The sequence below is a fragment of the Salmo salar genome, chromosome ssa11 (assembly GCF_905237065.1).
Source record: "Salmo salar chromosome ssa11, Ssal_v3.1, whole genome shotgun sequence".
Classification (NCBI taxonomy): Eukaryota; Metazoa; Chordata; class Actinopteri; order Salmoniformes; family Salmonidae; genus Salmo; species Salmo salar.
The window spans coordinates 21,047,524-21,072,422 of record NC_059452.1 but is presented as its reverse complement, the minus strand read 5'-3'; the positions used below and the strand labels follow the sequence as shown (position 1 = coordinate 21,072,422).

At 43.8% G+C, this 24,899-nt stretch overlaps 2 protein-coding genes across 3 annotated transcripts; both read left to right on the top strand.

The window, feature by feature from the left end:
* The first annotated feature begins 449 nt into the window (after positions 1-449).
* On the top strand, positions 450-6,292 carry LOC106562235 (glucose-fructose oxidoreductase domain-containing protein 2). Of its 2 annotated transcripts, none has more exons than XM_014126975.2 (3): positions 450-744; positions 3,093-3,458; positions 4,328-6,292. In XM_014126975.2, the coding sequence occupies exons 2-3, from the start codon at positions 3,206-3,208 to the stop codon at positions 5,248-5,250; spliced, it is 1,176 nt and encodes a 391-aa protein (XP_013982450.1). In that variant the 5' UTR covers positions 450-744; positions 3,093-3,205; the 3' UTR covers positions 5,251-6,292. The 2 variants fall into 2 exon arrangements, with proteins under 2 accessions (XP_013982450.1, XP_013982452.1); XM_014126977.2 differs by lacking the exon at positions 450-744 and adding an exon at positions 1,896-2,467.
* An 826-nt stretch (positions 6,293-7,118) lies between these two features.
* On the top strand, positions 7,119-17,127 carry LOC106562236 (trichohyalin). The gene is made up of 3 exons (XM_014126978.2): positions 7,119-7,599; positions 15,853-16,317; positions 16,492-17,127. The coding sequence occupies exons 1-3, from the start codon at positions 7,356-7,358 to the stop codon at positions 16,929-16,931; spliced, it is 1,149 nt and encodes a 382-aa protein (XP_013982453.1). The 5' UTR covers positions 7,119-7,355; the 3' UTR covers positions 16,932-17,127.
* Positions 17,128-24,899: the final 7,772 nt, after the last annotated feature.

The window sequence follows — 24,899 nt, the reverse complement described above, 5'->3', positions numbered from 1 at the left end:
GACATGTTGTACTTTAAGAGTAACACATCATCGACAGTTACATTATTGTAACTTGCTACCTTACTGAGGTGTCTTCACTTTCTTCCAGTTTAAGTTACTGCTCAGTCTGTCAAAGTCGCCAGTTTTTTTCTTGATTTCATGAAGTGCAACGCAGCATACCAATGTGTGTTCGTCTTTGACAATGTCAATGATGCAACTTAAACTCTATTTTTGAATCTGAAAACAAACAATCCTACTCGTAAACCATATCTAATCCGTTAGCTATCTTCCTTAATTTACATGTAGCGTAGTATTTAACTCGCTGTCAGTCAATAGAACTAGCTGGTTGGACGCGGCACTGCTGCAGGCAGACTGCTTCTCCTCGAACGCGGTGGTGAAAGCATTGTTGAGAGCCCATTGGCTATCGAACGACCAATGGCGTGGGTCTTGATGGCTTGGGAGCCCTCCTCCGAACCAGTCCGGGCGTTGCTCAGATGGACGTGACTGGAATTTTGTCTCTCGGACGACACTGCGCAGACGCATCAGTACAACTTCGAGAAGAAAGACGGATGCTGGGCGAACGCGGATGCCCAAAGTGAACCTCGAAAAGTATACTGAGGACAGACTACAGAAGTGTGAATAAATTGAGAGTCTTACTCTGGTACCATTAACTTTTTACCTGAAAGTGAATGGTGAGTCTCGTTGCCACCGATTAAACGGCCACCGGGAGTCTGACCGAGGCGGGGGACGTCATCACATCAGCAGGTAACGTTACACGGCATAGCCTCCTAACAATCGGCGGAACAAAAGTCATCTAGCTAAACCACCAAAATATATCCTAGTCACAAGAGTGGTTATAAAGATCTCATCGATTTTCTAAATCCTTATCCAGAACCCCTGGGCTTCTGCCTCCTCAGTCACTGGTTCGTTAATGTAAGCTAACAAACTGAACAAAAATAAACGCAACAATTAACGATTTTACCGAGTTGCAGTTCATATAAGGAAATCAATAAATTGAAATCAATTTTGACCCAATCTATTAGTTTCACATGACTGGAAATACAGATATGCATCCGTTGGTCACAGATACCTTAAAGAAAAAGGTAAGGGGTGGATTAGAAAACCAGTCAGTATTTGGTGTGATCGCCATTTCCCTCATGCAGCAAGATGCATCACCTTCACATAGAGTTGATGAGGCTGGTGATTGTGGCCTGTGGAATGTTGTCCTACTCTTTTTCCGAAGGCTGTGCGAAGTTGCTTGATATTGTCAGGAACTGGAACAGGCTGTCGTAGACATCGATCCAGAGCATCCCAAACATGCTCAATGGGTGACATGTCTGGTGAGTATGCAGGCCATGGAAGAACTGGGACATTTTCAGCTTCCACGAATTGTGTACAGATCCTTGCCATTATCATGCTGAAACATGAGTTGATGTCATCAGGATCAATAGCAGGACAATGGGCCTAAGGATCCTGTCACGGTATCTCTGTGCATTCAAATTGCCATCGATAAAATGCTATTGTGTTTGTTGTCCGTAGCCTATGCCTGCCCATACCATAACCCCACCGCCATCATGGGGCACTCTGTTTACAATGTTGACATTAGCAAACCGCTTGCCCACACTGCTTATACGTCTTCTGCGGTTGTGAGGCCGGTTGGACGTACTGTCAAATTCTCTAAAATTATGTTGGAGGCGCTTTATGATAGAGAAATGAACATTACATTTTCTGGCAACAGCTCTGGTGGACATGCCTGCAGTCAGCATGCCAATTGCATGCTCCCTCCACTTGAGACATCACATTTTAGTGGCCTTTTGTCCCCAGCACAAGGTGCACCTGTGTAATGATCATGACGTTTAATCAGCTTCTTGATATGCCACACCTGTCAGGTGGATGGATTATCTTGGAAAGGGAGAAATCCTCACTAACAGGGATGTAAACAAATTTGTGCCCAAAATTTGAGAGAAAAAAGCTTTTGTTTGGATGAAAGATTTCTGGGATCATTTATTTCAGCTCATGAAACATGGGACCAACACTTACATGCACTTACATGTTGCGTTTTATATTTTTGTTCAGTCTGGATATGGTTCTGCCTAGCCCTAGGTCATGACTCTCAGTTCCATTACACATAATAAGAGTAATTGTACGAAGGCGTCTTCTGTAGAGGGAAGTTTTGTTAAGATCCCTGTCACTCGGTCTGAACATTAACATGCATCGCTTGCAGTAAGGTTTTGGAAGCACATGTACCTTTCATATCAGCAAGAAATAATTTTCAGAAAACAAAAGGTTACGTTTATACACACCTTGATAGGGTTAGTGTTCCCACACTATCATATCTCAATGTTACAGCGCTTGTTTACGGAAAACAGACTGAAGACAAAAGCTGACCACCCAATGCTCCGAACACCTGTGTGTAAGCGTAACTTGAAGTGTAGTCTGGTAGGATGGAAGCACCCATAGCTATGTGGAACTGTGCAAAACTGCTACAGTAAGTGTATCTTCTTCATCTGAAGGATTGTTTCTCTCTGATGAGTGATGAGGGCCATATCGCAAGCGATGATTTGATGTTTCCAAACGTTAAAACACAGCGTCGGGGTTGTAGTTCACACAAGGCAGTCTGGGGGAAAGCTAATGGCTGAGAACTGTAGGGGGTTTGAGAGCTATGGTTCTGCTTATCTCACACATGCATAAGTAGCAGTCTTTGCTGTTCTGTACTATAAACTACTTGGTTATCAGCCATAGAACCATAGGTATGAACAGCAAATTGTTTTTGAGAATAAGTTTCAACTAACCTGGTATTGGCAACACTATCCTCGTTCTCGATTCGGCAAAACATGTATCTTCAAAAATGTCCAGTTGCAGGTTGTGCGTTTTGAAATTAGAAAATTCTCCGTTGTTAAAATTAACCTGTAACTCGCAGTAATGAATACCAAAAATCTTTGGTTAAATCCCATCTGGTCTACCAATCTGTAGCTAATGTGTAGATAGTTGGACAGAGGAGCAGGTAGTCGTGGACGTTCATAATCGTGCAATGCATGTAAAAGTAAAACAACGTTTAGTCTGTCCATTGTACATAATAATAATTCTAAAACATATTTTCTCTGTGTTGCCAGGCAACAGCAGACACTACCACTGTGAGAGAAGAGTGGTGGGAGTAGGACGACGTTGGGATGCTTGCGTGTCTGTGTGGTGCAGACCAGACATACAGTGAAGAGGAGTGGCAGCAATGTTGCCTGGTGTTGGTGTGTTTGGCACAGGGAGTACGGCACGGGTGCTAGTTCCATTGCTGCGGGGGGAAGGGTTTGAGGTACACGCGCTCTGGGGGATGAGCGAGGAGGAGGCAAGCTCCCTGGCGCAGGAGCTGGGCATTCCGTTTCACACCAGCCAATCGGACGATGTCTTATTGCACCCTGATGTTGACCTGGTCTGCATCTACATCTCACCCCCACTCACACGGCAGATTGCAGTCAAAGCCCTGGGTAAGACAACACAAATGCATGCATGCACGCTTGTACACACACACACACACAGTTGGGTTCTATGCTGTCCAGCCCCACCCAGGAAGTGTGGCAGACTGGGGCTCTTTCCTGCCTCTGCCCTGTAGGAGAGTGTGGGTAATCTCAGTAACAATCCCAGTGTTTACACCACAAACATTGGCACAATGCCTACACAACGCTCACCCAATACACAGAATACTCTTACTGTGTTTTCATAGCACACAAATACTTGATGAGGCTGTAGGGAAGCAATGCTTCTACAAACTTACATAAACAGTATAGTCTCTGAACACTGATACTGGGTGCATTCCTCTTCTAATTTGTCTGGACCCCCCCCCCACCAATCTCTCCCTCTCCACGGCTGAGGCTCTTTTTTTCCTCTCACTACATCACTTCTCTTAGTCTCTATTGAGCCCTCTCTGTCTTTCACTGTGTTCTGATTGATTTACAATAGGAGGTGACTGTCTTATCTGGGTGAATTCCTGAGCGTTGACCTCAGCTTCCTGCTTTAGTTTCTGCTTCCTGAGAGTGTCTCTACCAACCGGAAGGTCCCTCCCTGCTCTGGGGGAGGGAGGTGCCATTGTGTGTGTGTGTGTGTGTGTGTGTGTGTGTGTGTACGTGCGGCAGAGGGGTCTGGACAGTATGTTCTTCCTCCTATTGAGTCGGTCGAATGGTGGAATTCCTGTGTTGGGTGGGGCTTTAAGGTCAGGGCTGAGGTTATATTTGCATATAGACACACACAGAGTTAATAAATAGTGCAACAACCTACATACACACATGGTGGTTGTTGAAGCATAGAGGCGTTTTCAGGAACCTCTCTCTCTCTCTTTCTCTCTCTTTCTATCTCTCAGGGATAGGTAAGAATGTGGTATGTGAGAAGGCTGCTACCGCTGTGGACGCGTTCAAGATGGTGACTGCGGCGCAGTACTACCCCCAGTTGCTGAGCATTGTGGGTAATGCTCTGCGCTTCCTCCCAGCGTTCGTAGCAATGCGGCAGCTGCTGGCAGAGGGATATGTGGGTGAGCTGCAGGTGTGTGACGCCCGTGTCTATGGCCCCAGTCTGCTCGATCAATCATACGGCTGGACCTGTGAGGAGCTGATGGGGGGTGGCGGGCTCCACACGGTTGGCTCTACCCTCGTGGACCTGCTGAGTCACCTGACGGGAGCACGGGCGATGCGGGTGCACGGCCTTCTCCGGACGTTCGTGGGGCAGAACGGAGCGATCCACGGGATCCGCCGCGTCACCAGCGATGACTTCAGTTTCTTCCAGATGCTGATGGGAGGGTCTGGTTCTGGTAGAGGGGCGGGGACTGGGACTGGGTCAGGAGTGTGCTGCACTGTGACTCTGAACTTCAACATGCCGGGGGCCTTTGTCCACGAGGTGATGGTTGTTGGGTCAGCAGGGAGGCTGGTTGCCAGGGGGACAGAGCTGTATGGGCAGCGCAATGGAGGGAACGGGGAGGAGCTGCTGCTAGGGGACAGCGGAGGGACAGGACAAGAGGTCAAGGATGTCCCCCTGCCACACCTGCGGGGGCTAGGCTCCATGGTTACGGCTCTAAAATATGCTTTCCAGGCACAGGAAGAGCGTCGGTCGTGGGCGCGGGGGCCAGTTGCTATGGCGTCGACGTTTGAGGATGGGCTGTACGTGCAGACGGTGGTGGAGGCGGTGAAACGGTCAAGCCGCAGCGGAGAGTGGGAAAGTGTGGAGGTCATGACTCAGGAACCAGATCCCAACCAAAACCTCTGTGAGGTGCTGCAGATAAACAAGAACTGAGTACCTGTTTATATACACACACACACTAATATAAATGACCTATAGACAGCCTCTATGGCCTGTCCTGAGTAGACTGTCCCCTATCAACCACTACCCTGTGTCTGGCGACCTCTTCCGTGCATCAGGGCCACACTCAAAGCAACAGCATCCTGCCCTGCAAGAACCCACAGGCAGGCAGACTGGTGGGCACACCTACTACTGGATGGGAACTCTTCTTCTCAGCAGTTTGTGTGTGCATGCCTGTGTGCGTTTTTACATTCTCCAGACAATCTGAGCCTAGTTCACCTTACCCACACACATTCCTATCAAATCGGTGAACACCTTGAAGGAGGAAGTGTTTAGTATTCATGCTACAGTTTCTCACTGTGCCTCACTACTTCTGCCGATGAAAGAAATGTTTGCAGTTGTTTACATACATGTCACAGATGAAATGTTGGATTTTCTCTTACACAAATGTGTATTATACACATAAAAAAGTTACTTTTAAATAGTAACTAACTCAAGAATTTCATTAAAAATAAATCTTTTTAGTTTACAAGAAGATGCGTATCATCATTAGACTGCCATCACAGCAGAGTTACTCATATGCAACCCCCCTTGACTTTCAGTTAATTATTATTTGATGTGTGTAGTTGTATTTTTTTATTATATTGATTGTTGATCCCATGTTCCATATCAGCATCTCCTGCATTGATAAAATGCTACTACAACCCTGTGCTGTGTGCAAGCCTGTGAATAGAGTGTGTCTGACTATATGGTGGAAAGACTACTGTATTTATTTCATTTTTACTTTTGCGTTTTTACTAAGAAAGGCTATGTTTTATTTAAGTAGTATGTGTTCAGCAAGTGGAAATGTCTGATAAGCTATAAGAAGTTTAATGGATATTTATTTTTTGTTTTAAGTTATTTCAGTTTTACTTGGTGTTATCACTGTTACACACTACCTGTGATTTTGTTTTCAGTGGAGTTTCTGGGACAGAAGGCTGTGAAAACATACCGTGCACTCCTGTCACCTCCCAAGTTAATAAATATATCACTAGTATTGCTGCCTCCGTGCGTGTTTAATTTACTCAGTGAGGATTTTCAAAAAATTACTGATAAAATGTAAATGTCTTCCAGTAGTGTAAAGTAATCCACACAACGCAATGTTAATTGAATGATGGCTCCAATCTTCCCCTATGAATTGGGGTCTCATTCAAATGTTGGATGTACAATTTAGACTGCCCAAAAGTGCTCTGCATCACAATGTAGCTAATTTTGACGGGCTAGGGGTTTCACTACTCTGCTGCAGGATTTCGATGAAGACTGCAGCAGAAGACTGCAAATACGATAGATGGCAGCAAAACGCCTGTTAGTGTCATTTTCCAGCATTCAAGCAACTCGCAATCACTAAGGTATAATGCATACACTACACGATTTTGCCACGAATTCGTCATGTTTTGCCGTCCCAGACAAGTTGTCATGAGCGGGGTAAAATCTTCTGAATTTGGCCTAGGATCATATGAACTTGGGTTAGGATCAGAACAGCCGGGACTCGCGTAGTTTGAGCGGGTTAAGGACGCACCGATAATGGCTGTTTTGTTCTCCAGACCCCTGTCAGATGTCCCGAAAATGTTCTGACATGTCAGCAATTTTGGTTGTGCATCTTGTAGCATAAGCAGTGCTATTACGCGATTGGGCAAGGATTGCTGTCAGTTTTCCGCACGTGACACCAAAATGAAGATAAAACTAAAACTGCTTTTTTCAATAGAAATCCCTGATCACACTTGTAGGCGACGTTAGCTAGCTAAGCGCATGTGCACAAATACATCATCGGCTATAGCAGTCGACTCGCTGCGACTTCCATAACGTTGCAGAAATTTCGTGACCCGGAAGTAATTTTTTGTGTCGCTGACGAGACGTCTATTAGTTACCACAACCACAAAGTTAAAAGGGCTATATCGTACAAAGTCATGAAAAAAAATGTGGTCTTCGTTTTAGGTTAGCAGTTTGCTTAAGGTTAGGTTTAAAGCCACAATTTAATAAGATAAATTCTAGAAATAGGCGAGCTTTATGACATTGAGGCTGTGGTAACTAGTGACGACCGACGAGACGTTTATGGGAAGATGGCGCCTAGAAAGCGAAGTGTCGTTTGGTCTTTTTTCAGAGCAGTAGACGAGAAAAAAGTGACTTGTCTGCTGTGTTTGGAGACCGTCCTTCATTGCGGCCACACCACGAACATGCTAAGGCATTTGCGTAGCAAACACCTGAACGAGTATAGTAGCGCGGCAGCATCAAAAGATAGGCAGTCTGTGGCGGCGGACGACAACAGTCAACCAATGATGATTAGCAGCGAAGACTACTGTGACGGTATGATTTGATATTATGTGAAGACGTTATCATACTCGAATAGCAGGTTCTGCGATTGTGAAGTGTACCATACTTTAATTCGTCAACCCACGCTTGATGCACAGACGGTGTTTAGTTATTCAGTCGAAAATATTTATATTGTGCTACCCCAGATGCTTGACCAGCTAGCACACATTTGTACCATAGGCCGGGCTAGCTATGTTAACGTCCCCCATATCCAAGTGTTACGAGTCTTGGGTCACAGCGGAAAGACTTGTTGCAAAGTTTGGTTGACAGCCTAATGTGTGTGTCTTTTTGACCCCAGATGCTTTGTTATTTTTGATCATGGCCTAAAGGCAGTGTTTACCATATATTAATTTAGCAGCGGTGCCACCGCTGCCAAAATGTAATTAGTTTATATAAATATTTCTGCCGAGCCGCCCTTTTTAAATGGATAGTCGTTAGCTCAATGGCTGGACATCTATGGGAAGACCTAGTATGCTAGCTGAGCCAGTCACACTAAATATAAACGAATGGAATGCTGCTTACCAACTAGCTATATTATGCTGCACTCACAATGCTGAATGCTTCCACCAAAAGTTAGCTAGCTTGTAACGTGCTGTCTGTGTCCCGAATCAGCTGTTGCTGACCCAACGTTACAATGTAGTGATCGTGGAGAAACATGCTGATCTGCGAATTGATTTGTGATAACATTCCTTCTTACTTTTGGGGCAGCATGTCTACAACTTTAAGGTTATTAAACAAGCCAAGCAGCGTTGCCAGGTTTAGTAAAAATGTCTAACTCAATGACCTCTGAACGCGCCCACAAGGCCTGAAATTTATCCCCAAAATGTTGTTTTGCAGCGTCAGAGGAGTTGCCTCATTTATCCATGAAAACCTTTTCCATAACTTTATCGAGCGAATTAAGGAATATCAACGTAGGTTAAGAAGCATGAATAATTATTTTAATGGGAAACCGAATTTTGCAAGTTTAAGAATGTAAAAAGAGAAAATATAAATCGCCTTTATTAAACTCCAGATTATTTTATATCAATGGATATCGATTTTAAATAGTTTTGACTGCTATGATTAAACAATAAGGCCCTAGGAGGAGTGGTATATGGCTAAGTGCTGTTCTTTGGACATAGTCCTTAGCCATGGTATATTGGCCATATACCACAAACCCCTGAGGAACCTGATTGCTATGTCCTTTTTTTTTTTTTAATTCCCATGGCTTTCAACCAATCAGCATTCAGGGCTCAAACCATGTAGTTATGCATGTGCAAAGCTATATAGATAAATCCGACAGGAGAATTTCAGTGATGAAAGTTGGACAGAGGATCTGAATCTCTGTGCAAGAAATACTTGGATGAATTTCAAAAAAAGAATGTTAGTCTATTTTCTGGTAATTGTGCCTTCATTATGTGCCAGATGTTAAGGCTACAAACCGTTATAAATGACCTATTTGCGAGATATACTTATTTCAATAGGCATAGGCTACTGACTAAAATCTGCGTTTGTAATTGCAATTCAACTTTTCCATGGTTTGCTGAGCTAGTTGCATGTAGCCTATAGCCTCTGAAAGGCCAACATCTAATTTCGGGGAAATTACCTGTTTCTGCTTTATAGTCAGCAGCAGCAAGTCGCAGTAAAATACTGTATATATTTCAAAAATTGCCTTGGTGGCCGCGGTGCAATTTAGAAGTAGCCCTAAAATCCGCGACAAATGCCTTTTCACCCGCGTCATCATATTCAAAGTAGCTCAATTGACCGGAAAATTGCGGGAAAGTAACTTTGGACTCAACTTTGACTTGAGACTGATGACTGGAAATGATTTAGACAGGTTTTGTAACGCTTTTCACTCATTATGTGACAGTGGCAGAGAGTCAACGTGGATTACTCTCCACGCAGCCAGAGACAGTATCTCACTTGCAAAAAAGCAGATTGGCTAGTGAAATGCAAACTGTCAATCAACACAGGTCTGTGAGCGCTAGCGTGGTGAAAACGTTTTGGGGGGGTCAAGAGTGTGAAACAGAATGGGGAAAAATATATTTTTTCATACATATTTTATTAGGCTACATAGCCTACCATTTGTATTTTATATTATCATTTTATATTATCATTGCTTAATCTATCTGGCCACTAACATAGGCCTGCCCCAAGTTCTTCTCTCAAAAACATCTTATCTGTGCTTCAGAACCAAGTGGCGCGTCTTGATTGCAGACCAATGACCAGTCATCAGCATTGTCCGCAAATGCGGGCGCACAAAAATATCCAGATTAGTGTCCAGAAAGCGCTTGTTTAATATTCTCTGGTTTTGCCTCGCAAAATCGAGAGTAGCCTACCTATGTTAATATTATCCATATAAAATACAGTTGAGCAATCTAAGGATGCATCTTTGCCAGACCAATGGGTAACCTGGTGATTTCAATAGTAATTGTCAAATGCGCCTAGTTTGGGTGGGTTATAATTTCATACAGGCCTACCTCAGTGGTGGGTATTGGCTATATATCTAATGATGGCGGTAACATGACTCTATCTCAAATGCTAATGGGATTCAGATGCAACATATTCAGGTGAATTTAATTACGGTATTTGTGAGGAAGGGAAATGCTACAGACGATCATTTTTCCATCCAAACCTGCAACCTCCACTGCATGCAGGTAGGCCATATGATCCTGCTTGCTCTGGACTCCAGAGAAGTAACAATGTGACATGATATCGCAAGTTGATATTGACTGATAACATAAATGACTTTTAGCCAAAATGCAGGTGTATAACGCAGTTTATTTCTGGATCTTGCGCTTCGAGAATGCATCACTGTTTATGATTGTAATTAGAGGTCGACCGATTAATCGGAATGGCCAATTTAATTGGGGCCGATTTCAAGTTTTCATAACAATCGGTATTTTTGGACACCGATTTGCCGATTTATTAATTTATATATATATTTTACACATTTTATTTAACTAGGCAAGTCAGTTAAGAACACATTCTTATTTTCAATGACGGCCTAGGAACGGTGGGTTAACTGGCTTGTTCAGGGGCAGAACGACAGATTTTTACCTTGTCAGCTCGGGGATTCAATCTTGCAACCTTACGGTTAACTAGTCCAACGCTCTAACCACCTGCTTTACATTGCACTCCACGAGGAGCCTGCTTGTTACGCGAATGCAGTAAGAAGCCAAGGTAAGTTGCTAGCTAGTATTAAACTTATCTTAAAAAACAATCAATCAATCATAACTGACTCGTTAACTACACATGGTTGATGATATTACTAGTTTATCTAGCCTGTCCTGCGTTGCATATAATCGATGCGGTGCGCATTCGCGAAAAAGGACTGTCATTGCTCCAACGTGTACCTACCATAAACATCAATGTTTTTCTTAAAATCAATACACAGAAGTATATATTTTTAAACCTGCATATTTAGTTAATATTGCCTGCTTACATTAATTTATTTTAACTCTGGAAAATGTCACCTCTTGCAACAGAGTCAGGGTATATGCAACAGTTTGGGTCGCCCGGCTCGTTGCGAACTAATTTGACAGAATTTTACGTAATTATGACATAACATTGAAGGTTGTGCAATGTAACAGGAATATTTAGCCTTATGGATGCCACCCGTTAGATAAAATACGGAACAGTTCCGTATTTCACTGAAAGAAAAAACGTTTTGTTTTCGAGATGATAGTTTCCGGATTCGACCATATTAATGACCTAAGGCTTGTATTTCTGTGTGTTTATTATAATTAAGTCTATGATTTGATAGAGCAGTCTGATTGAGCGGTGGTAGGCACCAGCAGGCTCGTAAGCATTCATTCAAACAGCACTTTCGTGCTAATAGCGTTTCAAACGTCACTCGCTCTGAGACTTGGAGTAGTTGTTCCCCTTGCTCTGCATGGGTAACGCTGCTTCGAGGGTGGCTGTTGTCGATGTGTTCCTGGTTCGAGCGAGGAGATGGACGGAAGCTATACTGTTACACTGGCAATACTAAAGTGCCTATAAGAACATCCAATAGTCAAAAGGTATATGAAATACAAATGGTATAGAGAGAAATAGTCCTATAATAACTACAACCTAAAACTTCTTACCTGGGAATATTGAAGACTCATGTTAAAAGGAACCACCAGCTTTCATATGTTCTCATGTTCTGAGCAAGGAACTTAAACGTTAGTTTTCTTACATGGCACATACTGCAATTTTACTTTCTTCTCCAACACTTTGTTTTTGCATTATTTAAACCAAATTGAACATGTTTCATTATTTATTTGAGGCTACATTGATTTTATTGATGTATTATATTAAGTTAAAATAAGTGTTCATTCAGTATTGTTGTAATGTTAAATATTTAAATTTTTAAATATGACAATTTTTTTTATTTTTAAATGGCCGATTAATCGGTATCGGCGGTTTTTGGTCCTCCAATAATAGGTATCGGTGTTGAAAAATCATAATCGGTTGACCTCTAATTGTAATGACAGACTACATTTGCGCAGTGCGTACGCGTGGGTTGCAAGTGTTGAACCACTCCATTTTGGGGGTCGCGGATCAAAAGTTTTGATAATCACTTAGCTAGCAAAGAGTGCTGATTTGCAGTAGGCCTACAAGTATAGGATCGGGTGCATCGCAAACTTCAAATTGTAGGGAGAGGATTGCCATAAATAAATATGCAGCACCAAAAATTGTTTGGTGATCAAGAATATTACCTTCATCGGCAATGGGCGTCAAGCAACAATTACTACCATAAGCCTACTGGTCTTTTGGTATGTTGAAATTGATGATTTACTTATGGATCAAAAAATATAAAAAAGATCTATTACATAACCAAAATGTGTTGTTGACAAAGCAATGCAAAGGGCTGTCTGGTGCCTCCCAATAAATACATATTTGTACACTCTTTAGAAAAAAAGATGCCATCTCATACCTAAAAGGGTTGTTCGACTGTCCCCATAGGAGAACCCTGAAGAACCATTTCTGGTTCCAGGCAGAAGCCTCCATGTAAAACTGTTTCAACAGAGGGTTTTATGTGGAACCCAAAAGGGTTCTCTTATGGGGACAGCCGAAGAACCGTTTTTTTTCCCCCTAGGTGTGAAGTTGAACAAGTCATTGCATGTAGGCTATATATAAATATGGAGGAAGGTAGCCTAGTGGTTAGAGCGTTGGACTAGTAACCGGAAGGTTGCGAGATTGAATCCCTGAGCTGACAAGGTAAAAATCTGTCATTCTGCCCCTGAACAAGGCCTAGGAACAGTGGGTTAGCTGCCATCATTGTAAATAAGAATTTGTTCTTAACTGACTTGCATAGTTAAATAAAGGTGTGTGTGTGTGTGTATATAAAACAACTTAACTTGGACTTGACTCGACCCGTTCAACTTGAGACTCGGACCTTGTGACTTGAATAATAATGACTTGGTCCCATCTCTGGAGCTAGGTAGCTACAGTCGCTTCAGAAAGTATTCATACACCTTGACTTATTCCACTTTTTCTTTTACAGCCTGAATTCAAAATGGTTTTAAAAATATATACATCTCACCCATCTACACACAATACCCCATAATGACAACGTGATAACATGTTTTTAGACATTTTTGACCAGTTATAGAAAATAAAAAAATGTGATATCTGATTTACATAAGTATTCACACCCTTGATTCACGACTTTACAGAAGCACCTTTGGAAGAAATTACAGCTGTGAGTCTTTCTGGGTAAATCTCTAAGAGCTTTCCACACCTCGATTGTGCTATATTTGCCCATTTTTATTATTTTCACATTTCTTCAAGGTCTGTCAAATTGGTTGTTGATCATTGCTAGACAACCAGGTCTTGCCATACAGTTTCGGGTAGATTTAAGTCGACTCTTAACTCGGCCACTCTAGAACATTCACTGTCTTGGTATGCTATTCCAGTGTCGATTTGGCCTTGGGTTTAATGTTATTGTCCTGTTGAAATGTGAATTAATCTCCCAGTGTCTTGTGGAAAGCACACTGAACCAGGATTTCCTCTAGGATTTTGTATTTACTTAGAGCCATTCTGTTTTTGTTTTTTTTATCATGAAACTCCCCAGTCCTTAACGATTACAAGCCTACCCAAAACATGATGCAGCTACCACTATGCTTGAAAATATTGAGTTGTACTCAGTAATGTATTGGAATTGCCGCAAACATAACTTTATATTCAGGACAAAAAGTTGAAAGCTTTTCCACATTTTTTAGCAGTATTAATTTAGTGCCTTATTGCAAACAGAATGCATGCTTTGGAATAGTTTTATTCTGTACAGGCTTCCTTTTCCCCTCTGTCAATTAGGTTAGTATTGTGGAGTAACTACGATGTAGATCCTCAGTTTCCTCCCATCACAGCCATTAAACTCTTAACTGTTTTAAAGTCACCTTTGACCTTATGGTGAAATCCCTCAGTAGTTACCTTCCTCCCCGGCAAATGAGTTAGGAAGGACCCCTATATCTATGTAGTGACTGGGTGTATTGGGACACCATTCAAAGTGAAATTAATAACTTCACCATGGTCAAAGGGATATTCAGTGTCTGCTTTTTTTATTTTTACCCTTCTACCAATAGGTGCCCTTCTTTGCGAGGCATTGGAAAACGTCCCTGGTCTTTTGTGGTTGAATCTGTTTGAAATTCACAGCTCCACTGAAGGACCTTACAATAGTCTGTGTGTGAGGTCGTCATTCAAAAATCATGTTAAAGCTGCAATAATACTGTTTATTATGTGACTTGTTGAGCACATTTTCATTCGTTAACTTATTTAGGCTTGTCATAACAGAGGGGTTGAATACTTATTGACTCAGGACATTTCAGCTGTTCATTTTTTTTATTTGTGAACATTTGTAAAAACATATTCCACTTTAACATTATGGGGTATTGTGTGTAGGCCAGTGACAATTATTTTTATTTTTTTTACTATAATTTAAATTCAGGCTGCAACTCAACATTTTGAAAAAGTCAATGGGTGTGAACTTTCTGAAGGCACCATATGTAAAACACACTACATGACCAAAAGTATATGGACACCTGCTCGTCAAACATCTCATTCCAAAATCATGGGCATTAATATCTAGTTGGTCCCCCCTTTTCTGCTGTAACAACCTCCACTCTTCTGAGAAGGCTTTCCACTAGATGTTGGAAAATTGCTGCGGGGACTTGCTTCCATTCAGCCACAAGCATTGGACGACTAGGATTTGCTCGCAGTTGGCATTTTAATTCAATGGGGTTGAGGTCAGGGCTCTGCAGTCCAGTCAAGTTCTTCCATACGATCTCAACAAACCATTTCTGTATGGACCTCGTTTTGTGCACGTGGGCATTCATGCTGAAACAGGAAAGGGCCTTCCCCAAACTGTTGCCACAAAGTTGGAAGCACAGAATCGTCTAGAATGTCATTGAATGCTGTAGCGTTAAGATTTCCCTTCACTGGAAGTAAGGGGCCTAGCCCGACCAATAAAAAAAAAAAACAGCCCCAGACCATTATTCCTCCTCCACCAAACTGTACAGTTGGCACTATGCATTGGGGCAGGTAGCGTTCTCCTGGAATCCGCCAAACCAATATTAGTACGTCGGACTGCCAGATGGTTAAGTGTGGTTCATCAGTCCAGAGAATGTGTTTCCACTGCTCCAGAGTCAAATGGCGGTGAGCTTACACCATTCCAGCCGACGCTTGGCATCGCGCATGGTGGTCTTAGGCCATGGAAACCCATGTCATGAAGCTCCCAACAAACAGTTGTTGTACTGACGTTGCTTCCAGAGGCAGTTTGGAACTCGGTAGTGAGTGATGCAATCTAGGACAGATGATTTTTATGAGCTATGGGCTTCACCACTCGGCAGGCCCGTTCTGTGAGCTTGTGTGGCCTACCACTTCGTGGCTGAGCCGTTGTTGCACATAAACGTTTCCACTTCACAATAACAGCGCTTACAGTTGACCGGGGCAGAAATTTGACGAATTGACTTGTTGCATCCTATGACGGTGCCACGTTGAAAGTCACTGAGCTCTGGCAGTAGAATGGCCTTACTGAAATGTTTGTCTATGGAGATTGCATGGCGGTGTGTTCGATTTTATACACCTGTCAGCAATGGGTGTGGCGGAAATAGCTGAATCCACTCATTTGAAGGGATGTCCACATACATTTGTAGTGTAGCTGTAAGATACGTTAGCTAGCAACACATTTTAGGTGAATGGTTAAGTCAGACAGTCCTCAGTGGAGTAACTTATTTTTTTGTATACATTTTTATTTTATTTTTTTCTGGTCTGTTTGTGTTTCAGTGGAGGTAGCACTAGAGGAGCAGCCCCCAGAGCAGGCAGCCTCGGTGAGTGACGCAGACATCGCAAGCGCCATCAATGGCATCCTGAAGGCAGCAGAGGATCATGCTGTGGTCCGAGACAGCGGGGCTGGGATTGTGGGCCAGGGCAGTGCAGGGGCCACACCATCCGGCCGGAAGTGGAGCTCCGTGTGGACGCACTACGAGCGGTTGGAGGAGCAGAACCGCGCGCTTTGTCTGATCTGCAATGAGAAGATCCAGCACCAGAGCAGCACCAGCAACCTGCTGCGACACCTCTCCAAGAGACATCCAGAGGCCTTTGCTCGCCTGGAGTGTCACATCAAGAAACAGAAGACCAGCGGTGTCCAGAAAACATTGTCCAGAGATGGCGACTCAGGCCCCAAACACACCAACCTGTCAAGGAGAATTGGAGAGGTTGCACTGAAACAAAGCCCATGGAAATTTCCAGGTAGATCTGATATATGTGAATATCGGTGTTGCTCAAATTGATCCCAAAATACTGTATTATTCTCTATTCGAAGAACTGATGCTCATACGTGTGTTCATTTATGAAATTAGAGAACCTGAGCTCTTGATTTCATGCTGTCTTTCCTGTCTCCGCTCTCTTTCTCTCATTCTGTAGATGCATTTGATATGATGGGAGCATGCGAGGGGGAGGTGCGTGTCTTGGAGCGGGAGCGTGAGCTGACGGAGGCCTTGAGGAGGGCTCAGCAGCAGGAGGCACGGGCGCTGGAGCAGCAGAGGGAGCTCCTGGAGACACTACGTCGGGCCAACACCAGAGAGGCATCTGCAGAGAAGGAGGCCCTGGAGACCCTGAGGAGAAGCCAAGAGCAGGAGGCCCGCTGCCTGCAGAGGGAGAGGGAAGACCTACAGAGAGAGCGAGTGGAGTTGCAGATGGAGAAGGAAAGGATGCAAAGGGAGAGAGAGGAGCTGGAGTGCTTACGAAGGGAGTCTGGGCAAGAGAGGAGTCCGGTGCAGACAGTGGACCGAACCACTGGTTTATTTCAGGGGGACGTGGTACAGGAACAGGAGGTGACTATGAGGGAAGAGGTTCTTGGTTAGGGGATGTTTCAGTAAGCCAACAGGACGATATTGTAATGTTCAGAAGTTGACCATCTATCCCATCACCATGCATTCAGACTCTAACTTAAACACCTCTCTAAAAGGAGGGAGATGGTGGGTGAATGCACTCTGGAGGGGGCTTAGTGATGTAAATACTTTAAACTTTTTTTTATGAAAATAAACCTGTACCATGTCATTAAGTTGTGGAGTTTTTAGTTCAGGAGTATATAAAGTCTTCGTGCAGAAGACCACCTACCATTAAATCATTGTACTATAGAACAAAGTGACACATTTGAGTTAGGAGTATAACATATTTTGTTTAAAAAACTTTTTTATACAGTACCAGTCAAAAGTTAGGCTACACCTACTCATTCAAGGGTTTTTCTTTATTTTTACTATTTTCTACATTGTAGAAGAATAGTGAAGACCTAAGTCTCTGGATAAGAGCGTCTGCTAAATGACGTAAATGTAAAACTATGAAATAACACATGGAATGATGTAGTAACAAAAAAAGTGTCAAACAAATAAAAATATATTTGAGATTCTTCAAAGTAGCCACCCTTTGCCTCGATGACAGCTTTACACACTCTTGGCATTCTCTCAACCAGCTTCACCTGGAATGCTTTTCCAACAGTCTTGAAGGAGTTCCCACATATACTGAGCACTTGTTGGCTGCTTTTCCTTCACTCTGCAGTGCAACTCATCCCAAACCATCTCAATTGGGTTGAGGTCGGGTGATCTGATGCAGCACTCATCACTCTCCTTGGTCTAATAGCCCTAACACAGCCTGAAGGTGTTTTGTTACATTGTCCTGTTGAAAAACAAATGATAGTCCCACTAAGTGCAAACCAGATGGGATGGCGTATCGCTGCGGAATGCTGTGGTAGCCATGCTGGTTGTGTGCCTTGAATTCTAAATAAATCATCAACAGTGTCACCAGAAAGCACCATCAAACCACCTCCGCTTCACTGTGGGAACTACACATGCAGAGATCATCCGTTCACCTACTCTTCAGCTCACAAAGACACGGCAGTTGGAACCAAAAATCTAATTCGGACTCATCAGACCAAAGGACAGATTTCCACCGGTCTAATGTCCATTGCATGTTTTCTTCACCCAAGCAAGTCTCTTCTTCTTATTGGTGTCCTTCAGTAGTGTTTTCTTTGCAGCAATTCGACCAGGAAAGCCTGATTCACACAGTCGATGTTGAGATGTCTGTTACTTGAACTCTGTGAAGCATTTGTTTGGGCTGCTATTTCTGAGGCCGGTAACTCTAATGACCTTATCCTCTGCAGCAGAGGTAACTCTGGGTCTTCCTTTCCTGTGGCGGTCCTCGTGAGAGCCAGTTTCATCATAGCGCTTGATTGGTTTTGCTACTGCACTTGAAGAAACATTCAACGTTTTTGACATTTTCTGGATTGACTGACCTTAATGTCTTAAAGTAATGATGGACTGTCGCTTCTCTTGGCTTATTTGAGCTGTTCTTGACAGAATATGGGCTTGGTCTTTTACCAAATAGGGCTATCTTCTGTATACCACCCCTACCTTGTCACAACACAACTGATTAGCTCAAATACATTAAGAAGTTAAGAAATTCCACAAATTAACTTTTAACAAGGAACACCTGTTAATTGAAATGCATTCCAGGTGATTGCCTCATGAAGCTGGTTGAGAAAATGCCAAGAGTGTGCAAAGCTGTCATCAAGGGGAAGGGTGGCTACTTTGAAGAATCTCAAATGTAAAATATACTGCTCAAAAAAATAAAGGGAACACTTAAACAACACATCCTAGATCTGAATGAAATAAATCATCTTATTAAATACTTTTTTCTTTACATAGTTGAATGTGCTGACAACAAAATCACACAAAATAATCAATGGAAATCCAATTTATCAACCCATGGAGGTCTGGATTTGGAGTCACACTCAAAATGAAAGTGGAAAACCACACCACAGGCTGATCCAACTTTGATGTAATGTCCTTAAAACAAGTCAAAATGAGGCTCAGTAGTGTGTGTGTGGCCTCCACGTGCCTGTATGACCTCCCTACAACGCCTGGGCATGCTCCTGATGAGGTGGCGGATGGTCTCCTGAGGGATCTCCTCCCAGACCTGGACTAAAGCATCCGCCAACTCCTGGACAGTCTGTGGTGCAACGTGGCGTTGGTGGATGGAGCGAGACATGATGTCCCAGATGTGCTCGATTGGATTCAGGTCTGGGGGAACGGGCGGGCCAGTCCATAGCATCAATGCCTTCCTCTTGCAGGAACTGCTGACACACTCCAGCCACATGAGGTCTAGCATTGTCTTCCATTAGGAGGAACCCAGGGCCAACCGCACCAGCATATGGTCTCACAAGGGGTCTGAGGATCTCATCTCGGTACCTAATGGCAGTCAGGCTACCTCTGGCGAGCACATGGAGGGCTGTGCGGCCCCCCAAAGAAATGCCACCCCACACCATGACTGACCCACCGCCAAACTGGTCATGCTGGAGGACGTTGCGGGCAGCAGAACGTTCTCCACGGCGTCTCCAGACTCTGTCACGTCTGTCACATGTGCTCAGTGTGAACCTGCTTTCATCTGTGAAGAGCACAGGGCGCCAGTGGCGAATTTGCCAATCTTGGTGTTCTCTGGCAAATGCCAAACGTCCTGCACGGTGTTGGGCTGTAAGCACAACCCCCACCTGTGGACGTCGGGCCCTCATACCACCCTCATGGAGTCTGTTTCTGACCGTTTGAGCAGACACATGCACATTTGTGGCCTGCTGGAGGTCATTTTGCAGGGCTCTGGCAGTGCTTCTCCTGCTCCTCCTTGCACAAAGGCGGAGGTAGCGGTCCTGCTGCTGGGTTGTTGCCCTCCTACAGCCTCCTCCACGTCTCCTGGTGTACTGGCCTGTCTCCTGGTAGCGCCTCCATGCTCTGGACACTATGCTGACAGACACAGCAAACCTTCTTGCCACAGCTCGCATTGATGTGCCATCCTGGATGAGCCGCGCTACCTGAGCCACTTGTGTGGGTTGTAGACTCCGTTTCATGCTACCACTAGAGTGAAAGCACCGCCAGCATTCAAAAGTGACCAAAACATCAGCCAGGAAGCATAGGAACTGAGAAGTGGTCTGTGGTCCCCACCTGCAGAACCACACCTTTATTGGGAGTGTCTTGCTAATTGCCTATAATTTCCACCTGTTGTCTATTCCATTTGCACAACAGCATGTGAAATTTATTGTCAATCAGTGTTGCTTCCTAAGTGGACAGTTTGATTTCACAGAAATGTGATTGATTTGGAGTTACATTGTATTGTTTAAGTGTTCCCTTTATTTTTTTGAGCAGTGTATATTTTGATTTGTTTGAAGCGTTTTTACTTACTAAATTATTCCGTATGTGTTATTTAACAGTTTTGATGTCTTCACTATTATTCTACAATGTGGAAAATAGTACAAATAAACTTGGTGTCAAGTTGACTGGTACTGTATATGTATTACGGAATTAAAGTAATGATTGTACACAATTCATACTTTCGTTTCATCTCTGGGAACAGTCCCAACCCCGACCCTAATCCAACGCCCCTTTCCATCCCAGGAAAATAATAATAGAAGGCTTTAGGTGAAAGGTGCATGCATCATGGCATAAAAAAACAGTAAATCTCATTTTAACAGGTAGAAATTAAACGATAGGGAGTACAACACGTTCTTTCTTAGTGATTATCTGCTTCAACATTATTTACTTAACAATGTGATGTGCTGTATGGGACCGACGCAAACAGTTCTTTCACGGTACTTCATTTCCATTAGTAATTTCCATTAATATCATTGAGCTTTTGGTCAGAACTTGGATGTATTTGCAGCAATTGCTCCCTCTTGAGGCACTGACTGCCTCGTTCTTCCAGAAGAGGGCCAGACCTCGCTTCCATCAGAGAGAATGTGGGTGCTTGAGCTCTGTCCAGCTGTCATGGAACTCGGCTCTGCCCCCCGCAGTCTCTTAACACAGATCCACAGGAAGAACCCTGTGGAAAACAGGAAGCAGTGTCATAAACTAGCAGAGCAGAGGTGTATCCGGAGAGCGCAACATTGCTGAATGTTCAGAAAGAAATATACTGTGTAGAACAGCCATACCTGTCTGGAGCTCAGCAGTACATTATTGCTATCTGCAGTGTTAATGTAAAATTGCAATGTTCCTGAATAAGCATTATTTAGACTGTATGTACGGGATATCTTTCACCCCTATGTTACTTGCTTGTTTTCGCACTCTTATAGAAAGGAAAAATAGAAAATAAAGTATGCCGTTGGCTCTCTCCGATAAGGATGAGAGTTTACCCTTAAGTGAGTTGAAGATGTAGAGGATGACGTAGTTGGTGTAGCCAATGGAGAAGAAGCCCAGCCCCCAGGTGAGACCCAAGATGCAGGTCAGCCCCAGAACGCTGCAGGTGATGTTGCGGCTCCGCCTCTTCTCCTGCAGCGACGTGACAGAGCGCAGCTTGAGCATCGTTGTGAGGACGAAGATAGTGCTGTTGAAGAGCAGGACCACTAACAGGTAAGCCACATCAGAGCCGTGCTGCACATCAGTCTTTGATGTAGCACCTGTGTATCAGAGGGAGAAAGTCCTCTTTGGGGCTGGTATGCAATGCACCAATATGATGTGTTTTGTTAATAAACTCACATTCTGTCATTCAGCCCATAGAAATCTGTACTGACAGCGGCAACTGTGGATACAACCAAAGCAGGAACGCCTGAGAGGAGACAGATTGAGGCTTTGGATTTTCAGTTTACTGTTGGTCTGTACATGTTAATTGTTGTTGACTGTTTAACTGTGGTATCTGTTCTGAAACAGCTGTTCTTACCCCAGCCCAGCAGGCTCGGCTTCAGCAGGTAGCGTCTCATGTAGGTGTTGTAGACCAGGACCAGCAGCCTGTACAGATGCAGAGCCTCCAGGCCCATCCAGGTGAAGTAGTGCAGCAGGGCGGCCACGGCAGGACACAGGCCAGGGGCCATAGATGCAGAGCCCACAAAGGCAAAACCCACACTGCTCAACAGCAGCAGGTTGAGTAACAGCAGAGATGCCACCAACTGGAGATGGATCAGCATGGCATGATCAGTAGATTTCCATCTGAAAAAGAGAGAGCTAGTGTGTTTGGTTGTTTGCCATTCATACAAGGACTTATACATAGCTAGACATGACCGCCTCATTAACCTGATAGCTAGTGAGGTGAGACAGACAGTACCACCATCAGTGCTTATGCACAAACATTCTCTTGTCAGAGGAGGCCGATTTGATATTTTCTTGTATACAGTTGCTCTTTTGACTTGAAGTGCTGATATTTTGGAGCCTCGGTCATGTACATAGGCTGACAGTACGTGGCCTTCAGATTGCAGACCTGCGTAGGACAAAGGCAAAGCAGCTAGCGAGGTACTGCTCTGTGTCAGCAGTCATGGGCAGCTTAGCTGTATGGAGAAGAATGTGTTTTCTGTGTCCATATATCCATGACCTATGAAATGTTTGAATCCTTCTCGACTGTAATGTGATTGGTGGGTTCAATTAAAGTATTTAAAATGTGTGTGTTTGCTTGACGGGTGTCACTCACGAATGCTGGACGCAGTGTGTCAGTAAGGTGACGGTGCAGAAGAACACAGAGGATGGTTCTGCCCACACAGGTGAGCACGCTCAGCGTCCTGGCATGGACCTCACTCAGTTTCACATCAGGGATCATGCTGCACATAGCATTTTATAAAGATGTGAGTACCCTAAGACTATCTGCATACCATTTGTATATTATTTTGACCGTGCGTACTAAACAAGAAGCGAGTATGGATATTGGAACACAATCTCAATGCATTGACTATTCCTCTCAGGGCGTCATGGTACTATGGACTTTTTGACTCTGGAGATATGCAAATGTTGCCCATGAATAGATGTCAGGAAAGGAAATCGAAAACTGTAAGATATAATCTGGAAAGTAGAATCATCTCACCATGAGGGCAAAAAAGGAGTGGTGGTCACAGCTGCAGATGTTCTGGTTAGTGAGCCTCAGGGTGTGGCAGCCATCAGTGACCCATTCACCTCCAACAATAAGAAACAGACATTCATATACAACGGCTCAACCGAGCCATTCTTGAATAAGTCATTCTGCTTTATATCATGCTCTATCGAAGCATTAGCCCATATATTGATTTGATACAAAATTGCCAATTAGTTGGAACATATGCAGTTCATATTTATGACTCTGGTTGAGGTGGACACACGTTGTATTCTCCTTTTACTGAAGAAAAGAAAATGACAGTGTAAGCAGCTTGTTTAAATCTTACCACTGGTAAGTTGATTTTGACGGTAACTACCTGTAGTTCAGATTTGTGTTTGAAGGCCATGTTGAATGGTGTTGACAGATGAGAGATGGTTATGTTCTCAACTTCAATACCAAAGAGAATCTTACCAAGTTGTCCCTCTACAGTCTACACACAGACATTATTCCTGACAAAAGTTTGAGATGTTTTAGCCATGTGATGTGCAACTTGGGAGTGCATGGTAACTCACCCAATTTGTTGGTGGGGTTTTAGACGCAGAGAAGATGAACTTAACCATGTCAGGGGCATGTCTACGCTTTAGCCCTGAGAGGATGTCAGGGGCATGTCTACGCTTTAGCCCTGAGAGGATGTCAGGGGCATGTCTACGCTTTAGCCCTGAGAGGATGTCAGGGGCATGTCTACGCTTTAGCCCTGAGAGGATGTCAGGGGCATGTCTACGCTTTAGCCCTGAGAGGATGTCAGGGGCATGTCTACGCTTTAGCCCTGAGAGGATGTCAGGGGCATGTCTACGCTTTAGCCCTGAGAGGATGTCAGGGGCATGTCTACGCTTTAGCCCTGAGAGGATGTCAGGGGGCGGGTTTACCTGTAGTTCAGGGTTCAAAATCTCTGCGATGCTGAATGAGATCTAGGGACAGATGCATCAACAGCCTCATACTGATACTTCCATGTACACTAATGCACTTACTTTACCAGTGACAACTCCATCTCCTATTCAGATGCATAGGTCTGTATATTGCTTACACACAAATATTTGAGATTCTTAATGAACAGTGAGTAATTGTAAATGTACTATGTGCTTTGTTTGAGATGTACAGATGAATGCTGTGTTGAGATATGTTCTTGATATAGTATATAATTGAGAGGAAGTTTATATTGATATCCGTGGGTCGTTGGATTTGGTTGGAGTTGTTTGGTGCTGATATGTATTGGAAGGTTGCGTACAGTATGTACGTCTGATATACTGTATGTACAGTCAAAAGGGTTCTCTGGCGAGCCCTCCATGTGCTCGCCAGAGATAGCCTGACTGCCATTAGGTACCGAGATGAGATCCTCAGACCCCTTGTGAGACCATATTCTGGTGCGGTTGGCCCTGGGTTCCTCCTAATGCAAGACAATGCTAGACCTCATGTGGCTGGAGTGTGTCAGCAGTTCCTGCAAGAGGAAGGCATTGATGCTATGGACTGGCCCGCCCGTTTCCCAGACCTGAATCCAATTGAGCACATCTGGGACATCATGTCTCGCTCCATCCATCAACGCCACATTGCACCACAGACTGTCCAGGAGTTGGCGGATGCTTTAGTCCAGGTCTGGGAGGAGATCCCTCAGGAGACCATCCGCCACCTCATCAGGAGCATGCCCAGGCGTTGTAGGGAGGTCATACAGGCACGTGGAGGCCACACACACTACTGAGCCTCATTTTGACTTGTTTTAAGGACATTACATCAAAGTTGGATCAGCCTGTAGTGTGGTTTTCCACTTTCATTTTGAGTGTGACTCCAAATCCAGACCTCCATGGGTTGATAAATTGGATTTCCATTGATTATTTGTGTGTGATTTTGTTGTTAGCACATTCAACTATGTAAAGAAAAAAGTATTTAATAAGATTATTTCATTCATTCAGCTCTAGGATGTGTTATTTTAGTGTTCCCTTTTTTTTGGAGCAGTGTATATATGT